Here is a 9347-nt window from a genome sequence, read left to right as displayed (position 1 = left end):
GAAAACGCGCGAGAGCCGAGTCTGCGCGCTAATATACTTATACAGCGATGTGTGCGTGGACTATAGAATCTGATAGACACACACATATATATATATATATATATATATATATATATATATATATATATATATAATATATATATATATATATATATATATATATATATATATATATATATATATATATATATATATATATATACACGCTTGAGGCTTTTCGTATGCTTTACGTGTGAGAAACCAGTTTTATTTGTAAAGTACTTATAACAATGAAACGCATTAAGAGATTAAAAACGAATAGATATTGGTTTAAAGAACCGCTGGATGCAATACAGTAATTATTTGATTATATTTAATGAAGACTTGAATCGATTAAATTTTGATAAGGGGACAAAGAAAATTGATAGAAGATTGATGATAATTTATTAAAGATCATAAGTAATATCGTATAGATTTCAACAAAGACAAGCACAATTAGAAAAAGGAATATTTTAATTTCTATTTAGAGGCACACAGGAGTGAGTAAAATAATTCATCCACGTCATGAAAAAAAGCAAGGAAACTGGAATCTGCTGACACTGCGCACCACCTTACAATTGTGAGTTAACTCGCTATATTTATATTATTGGGATTATGAAAAAAATGTGTTTAAATAGAAGGCAATGTTTGAAAACTCAAAAAAAAAATGATTCATGAGTAAAAATATGTCCTTATTGGCATACTGTTAAACGAGATTTTCAATAAAAAAAATAAAAACTACGTTTATTTTTGTTTAAAAACACAATCTGTGAACGTAGATACTTAATATGTGAAATAGCAATCTATAATATAAAAGGAATATGATTTAAATTTCAGATGCAGCATGAATACAAAAAAAAAACGAATATTCCAACTCCACATTACAATCTAACGATCCCTAACAAGCCACGCACAAACCAATTCCAAGTCAATCCGTAAAACCTCATCATCATCCAGATAAATTTTCTCACGGCTGAAAAAATCCACTCGACGCTCCCCATAATTTTTCCCGAAAACGCATTCCCATCTCACGCATCCCATCGGGGAGAGAGAAAAAAAATCCGACTAAAATGTCGAGCTCTCTCTCTCTCTCTCTCTCTCTCTCTCGCGCGCGCGTCGCTGCCGCATCGCGCCATTCCCTGCATCAGCCCGCAAGAGCAGCGCAGCAGCAGCGCGTTGGGGATGTACAGGCAACGCGCGCAGGTATACGACCATCGCACTACTCACACAGACGTGATTTTTTTTTTCTCTGCTCCACGTGTACACATTTATACAGGTATAGGTGTGCGTTGTGTCGTCCTTGTGGCACACACGAGGGGTGTGGTGCCCCGGGCGCACCCTTAACGGAAATCGGAATTACACGTTCTTATATGGCCAGTGTGGCTTTTGTCCGCCGCTACGTGGCTGCAGCAGCAGATCTCTCGCGCCTCTCAGGTATAAAGAGAAAATATTCCCTCTCGAAATATGGGAAACAAAGTCGCGACTTTTTCCGAGGAACAGCTCGAGGATTACCAGGATTGCACGTACTTTACGCGGAAGGAGATCCTGAGGTGAGCTAAAATGAGCTGAGGATTTCGAGCGTGTAAAATCTCGCCGAAATTTAATATTTTATGTCTCGCAGGCTGCACAAGCGCTTCCGAGAGATGGCCGATCCCGGAATGGTTCCACGCAGCATGACACCGCACGAGGCCTCGAGCTTAAGACTGCCTCTCGACTATTTGGCCAGAATACCGGAGCTCAAGGTGTTTTTTCTCAATTTTTCTCACTCCGTACTCGTTGCTGTGCAGTGTACTTTTTCGAAAAAATAATTATGCCACACCGGAGCCTGCACAGACGTGTAATTAAGGAGTCGAGTGAAAAAAGCGTGGTTTTTCTTGGCACAATTGGCTTTCGTGTATTATTACACATTGACGAAATTTAATAGAGGCTTGGAAGGAGTAGTCGCGCGTATAAAAAGTCTTATAACGGTCGCCCGGCGACATATTATAATGCGTACAGGCATTCGAGAATCGTAATACCTGCATCGTTTTAGAAATACATCGTGCTTTATCTGAATCTCGCGAGAATGATGTATTGTGCCGCGCGTAATAAGAGCATCGACGTTATGAATATATTTACCTCCTTTTTACGCAAATCGTATATAATACGTTATACGAGAAAAAGACGCAGCTTCGAAACGTGCGCGAGATGTATTTTTTTCGCGGATAAAATTACTTCGCAAAATATTCCCCGGCTATAAATCGTTAAGTTATTTCATGCATCGCGTGACCGGTATCCCGCTTTTACGCCGAGAACGAAAATAAAATAAACTTTTCAGCGCTTAAAATTCTCTCGCATAAAAAAAAAAAGAAACTCGCGCATGATACTAATTCAAACGCACGTTCCAATATACTCAGGAAAACCCATTCAGGGACCGCATAGGCCAGGTGTTCACTCGCACGAGTCTGGACCCCGGCCAGATCTGCGACGACGACGGCATCTGCTTCGAGGACTTTCTCGAGATGATGTCCGTGTTTTCGGAACACGCCCCTCGCGACCTCAAGGTCTTTTACGCCTTCAGGATCTACGGTAAGCTATTATATTTATCGAAGAGATTCGTACGCAGCCCGTGATATTTTTTTGTCTCCTCGCAGACTTCGACGAAGACGGCGTGGTGGGTATCAACGACTTGGAGCACACGTGTCAGCAGTTGGTTCGTGGCGGCTTGACCGACGAGGAGGTGTCCACTGTCTGTCAGAAAGTCCTGGAGGAGAGCGACATCGACGGGGACGGCGCCCTGTCCTTCCTGGAATTCGAGCACGTCGTCACTAGGGCCGCCGACTTTTTGTCCACCTTTCACATACGCATCTAGAAGCATCCGAGTGAGAGAGAGAGAGAGAGAGAGAGAGAGAGAGCCTCGATATAATACCTGTCTAGCTGATATGCGATGCCATCGTCCTATACATCGCGGTCCACTCACTCTCTATTCTCTCGACTCCTCGCTCTAATCATTTCAAATGACTTGTAGAAAATGTAGAATGCTCGCTCTTCTCTCTAATACACGCGCATCTTTCTCCCCATACAGCATCACACACTGCGTGTACGTATGTACGTGTCATTCGTTTCCTTTTTTGTCTCTTCCTCTCCCTCGGCGGCGAGCGCGCGGGGCATGATCGTGATTTACGCATTGTTCGCGTTAAAAAGGATCATGTAGAAAGTTCCCGAGAGATGCTCGAGGGCAGAGAGTGAAATTTCCTGTCTCTCCGTTTCGAGAGAGAGAGAGAGAGAGAAGGATGCTGTGCACACGCGCGGTTATACCTTGTTTCCCTCCTCTCTCTCTCTCTCTCTCTCTCTCTCTCTCTCTCTCTCTCTCTCTCTCTCTCTCTCTCTCTCTCTCTCTCTCTCTCTCTCTCTCTCTCTCTCTCTCTCTCTCTGCCGTGAGCGCACGGGGCTATACATTCGATTTGCGAATCATGATGCTTTCAAGGTTAAGTTCTCTCTCTCTCTCTCTCTCTCTCTCTCTCTCTCTCTCTCTTGCGGCGTAGGGGGAGAGACCGGCATCTCTGACCCCTCTCTCTGACCCCTTATTCGCGCGCTCTTTCTTCTACGTATGGATTCAGCTGTAGATATACCTGGAAGTATTAGTACAGGGAATCTCTGTATAATATTAGTATACCATATACGCCTTTGGGTTGAATTTTTCCAGTCGACGGCTCACCCGTGAGTAAGAGTGTGTCTTTCACGCACAAAAGCGCGAGAGAGATTTTCGGTTCGAAATACATAAGTTGAGAAACGTGCTCGGCGGCTCTCCGAAAGATCGAACGAAGAAGCCGAGTGTATCTAAGCGGCGAGTCTCGACACGCTCGAAACCAAGGCCAGCCGGTCGCTTGACCGGCTCTTTTTCTCTCTCTCTCTCTCTCTCTCTCCTCTCCTCCCTCGCGCGCTCGCGCGCTCCATCTCGCCCTCGTCCTGCAGCAGCAGCAGCAGCCGAGAAAACATTCCGTCTTTCTTTACCTCCTCCTCCTCCTTATAACTTACCTTTTTTCCACTAACTCTCTCGCTCGCTCGCACACGGCATTTTTTCCCGAGAGAGCGCGCACCTCCCCGCGGCGGCTAACGAGCGTGGGCGTCGGGCCCCGTTCTCAGGCCCTGCCGTCAGCTCTCTCATTTGCATGTGCGTACGTGGCGAATATTCCGTATATATACCAGCGAGCTACGCAGAGAGAGAGATATACGGACGCTTTTTTATATTGCGCGCACACACACGCGCGCCTGGACTCTCGTCGTGCTCGACTATAAATTCAGAGTTTATTTATACATATACACGCATAGGGCCCCGTCGGTGTATTATTTTTCAGAGCCGCGCGCAGGTATACGGACGAGAGGAGAGAGAGAGAGTGAGAGAGAAGAAGCTGCGCCAAAGAGAGAGAGGGAGAAAGAAGGGCCGAGACGCGCGCGCGCGCGCGACGAAGGGTTCGGCCAGCGGAATGTGGCTTGACCAGCCGGATCCCCCGCCTCCTCCTCCTCCTCCTTCTTCTTCTCTCGAGTGTGTGTGTGTGCGAGCAGCTATAACCGAAGCCCTCCTAAAGCATTGGGGTGCCCAAACAACTCGAATATTCTCTGCTATCGCGCGCTCGCCATCTCTCTTAACCTGCTTTACCTGCCCGCGTGTGAGAGAGAGGAGAAGAAATAAAAACTATACAAGGCAGCAGCAGCATCTCCGCTGTGCTGCAGCCACGTAGACAGAGCCGGCCATTTTACTCGCGCTTCTTTAATTCTCTCCGACGAGAATTTCCTTTTAGGAGCAAAGCGAAGAGAGAGAGAGAGAAATAGATCGCCGGCTGGAAATAGAGTAGGGAGTCCGCCGCGGCGCGATTTATAATTCGCGTGTTGTACCTCTGCACACGTATAAGCGGGGACTTTCTTTCCCGCCTTTGTTCACCAGGGAGAGAGAGAGAGAGAGAGAGAGCCGGGGGTTGCTGCCGCTGCAGCAGCATCTGCATAACCGGTAATTCTCCGCTCCCTTCGCGTACAGCGCGCGCGCGCGAGAGATGAGTCCGGCAGCGAGATCGTTATTGCACACTACTCTGCTCCGATGCAGCAGCGAATGTACGTGTATAGCAGTATGCGCCGTGTACACGCTTATTTAATACTCTCCGAGGGAAAGTCGCTATATTATATACCTACTCTGCTCGCTATGTACATATACGTGCGGAGCGTAGGTAGCAGCGATGACATCATCTCGCCGCGCGTCGCCGAGTCTTTCCTCGTGCGCCAAGGACTTTAACCTTTGTCGAGAGAGCGCCGCGATCATCCGCGCGCACATACACCTTGTACATTCGCACACGTGTATCACTCCGCAGCTGCCGTGTGTATGCGTGCGATACAGAGTATACGAGGTATAGGTTATACGCACGGGGAGAGCGAAGAAACCGAGCGCGCGTGCGGAGACTTCAATTGCGGGCTGCTGCAAGCCCGATGATTTCGGGCTGCGATCTCTGCTTTCTTCTCTCTTTCTCGATACGTATATATAGGTAGATATAACGCGCGCAGCAACCGCGAAAAGGGAGCAGCAGCGGCAGCACAAGGAGAAGAGAAAAAGGGGCTCCAGGAGATGCAGAGGGACCGCCTTGTGTGCGTTCTATATAAGACGTTGTAAGAAAGAGAGAACGAGAGAGAGAGAGAGAGAGAGAGAGAGAGGACGAGTCTCACGCAGGTGCGAGAGCTTGTTTCTATGGAGAGAGAGAGAGAGAGAGAGAGAAAGAGATCTGACCCGTTAACGGTTTCTCATTGAAAAATCTCAGCAGTAGCAGCAGGGACTAAAATAAAAGTTCTTTTTCTATTCCTCGCTCTTATATTCTCCCCGATGCTTTTCTCGAAAATTCCACGCGCGCGCACAGGGGTGAGCGAACGAGCTGCACATCGCGCACGCAGCAAGGACGCGCCGCGTCCGCCGGAAGCCCAAGGGCGTGCGCGAGAGTTCGCGCATAGCAAATAACTCCTCCGCACGGTGTAATATCCTATCCTCTCTCGGCGAGTACCTAACGACAATAACGCGGGTATACGCGCGGTTTTTTTATCTTAGTGCGTATGTGTATGTGTGTGTGTGCGTGACTAGGCGCGCAGGAGAGACAAAAGAAGATCGAATCTCTCTCTCTCTCTCTCTCTCTTATAATGTACAAGTTCTCGGGTCATTGGATGTTCGCTGCTCGCGCGTACAGCGTATGGGAAGAAACGTCTCTCCCGAACTATATACCTGCCTGCTATAGTCGTTGGAATGCGTTCCTTTTTTCCTTTTTCTTTCGCTCTCCCTCTTACCTACCTGGCGACGGTAGAGAGAGTATTCGCGTATAATCCCCCTGCGCGCTGTCCGCGCGCGCGAGAGAGAGAGAGAGAGAGAGAGAGAGAGAAGGAGAGAGGCTCGAAACAGGTATAGAGGAGAGAAGCCGAGTACACACACACATGTATATAACTGGGGGGAGGTAGCGAAAACTCGTTTCTCGCGCGGCGCTGTTCGAGCTGACGTCAGGCGGACGATTTGAACGGGCCAATGGGAACAGAGCTAGCCGAGTGGAGGGAGGTCCGACGCGAAAGGTGCGCGCGTTGCCGCTGAGCGAGCCTGTCGCGGCCGGACCGGCCACGCTGCCAGTTTCTCAGTGAGTGAGCTAGTGATCGTCTCGTCTCTCTCTCCTCTCTCTCTCCTCTCTCTCTCTCTCTCTCTCCTCTGCGAAGAGAAGAGCAGTGCCTGCACGGACCAGTCTTCGCCGGAGATCGGATGGAGAGGCTGCTCTCGACGGTTACTCAGCAGGGATCGTCGTACTTAAACGTCGTCTTCGAAACGCCGCGATGCAGGTAAGCAAAGATTTCTCCACACTGATGGTCCGCGCCCACCTGTTGATTCACGCCCAAGCTGCTGGCACGCCGCTGCATGGCAACGGCATGGAATTTCGCGCTTATCTCTCTCTCTTGCGGGCAGCGTCAACGTGGCGTTTTATTCCTCCTCGTCGTCGATCGCGTCGCTTGCACGGAAAATCGCCTCGAGCGTTTCTCTTATCTCCGTACACTACTGCAGCAGAGTCGGCTTATCGCTCTTCTTTCTCTCTCTCTCTCGCACTCTCGCTCGCTCGCTCGCTCTTCTGGCTAATCGCGCGCACGTGCGCCGAAAAGAGTATGACTCGCGCGCCGAGAGATAGCTATATATCCTGCCGTTATAATCCGCGCGTCGCCCTTTGTCCACTCGCGACTCTCTCTTTGTCCTCTGGCCAAATTCGTTAGCTGCTCTGACATTGTCGGTGTACGGACGAGAAGCGACGACGGTTGGCTACATAAATTCGAAAGAGAAAGACACGTATACGTACGTTATATATGCGCGCGGAGAGCAATAAAAGCACACGGCGCGAGTCTGAAACTTTCTCCGAATGGCCGTCGTTGCGAAATGAGCAGAGTGCCACACACACACACACGTATGTACACAACGAGCGACCGGTCGACCTAGTAAACTACAAGGTTTTCGTGGCCTCGCCGAAGTCTGTAATTGGCCGCGCGAGAGAGTCCTTTGCGCGCAGAGACGTGCCGTTCGAGCGAGCACAAAACGCTCTCCTCGCCGTGCGCGCACGCGGGCCTTGTTTTCGACAAAGAGAGAAGAAAAAAGAACGAGAGACAGAGAGAGAAAGCTCGAACGCTGTCACGTGCCCGATAAAGGCGATTGTTGCGTATTCAACAGGTAAATAGGTACGCAATCGCGTGTCAATGAATCCATGAATACGTGCTGATTACCCTCACCGTCTGCCTTATAAAACATACGCGTTGTCTCTTTCTCTATCGCTGAGTAATCGAATTACATACCGCACACGAGTCGTGTGTGTGCGCGCGCGCGCTCGCGTTCGCCTTGAAAGTCGTTAATTCTTTATCTTTGTTTCCAGGTGGGACGCACACGCAGGTGATGGTACCAGCAGCAGCAGCAGCAGCCGTAGTTCAACGAGATGACCACCGGCAGTTCGTCGAATTTAACAAGATCTTGGCGCGGACATTTTCTTTGGTTATCTAGCTGTATGAGTTTGGTTGTACATCATAAAGCTAGGTTACCGGAGTTGAGATCCTCGCCATATCAACAACCACATCGGAAACTACTCGGCCGCATATATAATTAAACCGACCAGGCATGGACAATAGCCGCTACGGAAAGATGGAGAGAGAGAGAGAGTTGCGTGTATCTTCGACCGATTCGCAAATTGATTCAATGTTGCGCGACAAGCAGCAGAACGACGGAGGAGGCGAAATTTCTCGGAAGAAAAAATTACGTATTCTACGCTTCGCGCACGCGTTTTTGCCGCAAGACACTCGTGTGCGTGATTCATGTACCGAACGTATCTCTCTTGTTTCAAATGTACGCCCAATGCCAAGCGAGCCTTCGAATGCCTACATATTAACGAATGAATTATCTCGGCTCGTTTTTATCGCTGGCATTATACTTTTTTTTTCTTTCATTCGAACATTTTGTATTTATTGTTGAATTTTTGTATATAATTTGTTGTAATGTTTATTTTTTATTGTTTTTCATTATACGCTTGTGTAAATTTTGTGCACGTTGTTTCATTTTTTGTACGTTTTTTTTTTATTTTATTTTGTTACATACAAATATAACTGACAATTCATAATTACGTAAGTCACTGAACAAGACATCCTTTCTTTTCACGCTTTGCTCGCTGCTGTGAGAGCGTACGGACGCGCGCAGTGAGCGTCAATAAAAAAGGCGAATTTTCAGGTGCAGGTTACGGAGACACGCTCGGTGGAGATAGGAGAATGGTTCCCACACGATCTTACAATAAAACGAGCGCTCCGCCGGGGACTGGCGCTTGTAAGTGTATGTATGCGTGCCTACCTTACTTGTGTACTTACCTCTCGCACAGTGAAGAAAACATATCTCGAGAGCGCCGCTCGTCAAGGGAAAAATGCACACACAGATAAAAAGACTTGCAACCGTGAGCGCTCGCTCTTGTCTATTTATCGCTCGACGTACTTGGGAAAATCCTAAAGGATGTGTGCGCCGTGCGTGAAAAAAAGGTATTTCCGCCTTCGGCGGCCGGAATTTCGTCTATTGTTCCATGCCGCGTTATATGTATAGCTATATGCTCCACGGAAATACGCACCATGTGCGCCACCGAACTACTTAATACATGCATTGCGCTCGAGCATGGGAATTGAATAAAGAGATTTTTCAACTGTAACATGCGTTCTCTCTGTCTCTTTCATTTTTCGTTCTATTATATCCCGAAATTCCTACGCAACGACCAGTTATTTTTTGCAGTCACGCAGATATATTTTTTTTATGCTTTACGCTGCAGTAGTTT

General features: G+C 48.0%; 1 protein-coding gene, 1 long non-coding RNA gene and 1 other non-coding gene across 3 annotated transcripts; all 3 read left to right on the top strand.

Annotated features, from left to right (window-relative positions):
* The first annotated feature begins 500 nt into the window (after positions 1-500).
* On the top strand, positions 501-3084 carry LOC100121567 (calcium and integrin-binding family member 3-like). The gene is made up of 5 exons (XM_031926760.2): positions 501-598; positions 856-1568; positions 1640-1760; positions 2415-2586; positions 2652-3084. Exons 2-5 carry the CDS (start codon positions 1483-1485, stop codon positions 2867-2869), a joined length of 597 nt encoding a protein of 198 aa, XP_031782620.1. The 5' UTR covers positions 501-598; positions 856-1482; the 3' UTR covers positions 2870-3084.
* A 3527-nt stretch (positions 3085-6611) lies between these two features.
* On the top strand, positions 6612-9224 carry LOC116416815. The gene is made up of 2 exons (XR_004227147.2): positions 6612-6849; positions 7920-9224. It is a non-coding gene; the product is annotated as an uncharacterized LOC116416815 (long non-coding RNA).
* On the top strand, positions 8016-8102 carry Mir9a (microRNA mir-9a). The gene has a single exon (NR_039041.1). It is a non-coding gene; the product is annotated as a microRNA mir-9a (primary transcript).
* Positions 9225-9347: the final 123 nt, after the last annotated feature.

This window comes from Nasonia vitripennis, chromosome 3, assembly GCF_009193385.2.
Source record: "Nasonia vitripennis strain AsymCx chromosome 3, Nvit_psr_1.1, whole genome shotgun sequence".
NCBI classification, from domain to species: Eukaryota; Metazoa; Arthropoda; class Insecta; order Hymenoptera; family Pteromalidae; genus Nasonia; species Nasonia vitripennis.
The sequence above is the reverse complement of the archived record's forward strand: the minus strand, read 5'-3'. Positions and strand labels throughout refer to the sequence as shown.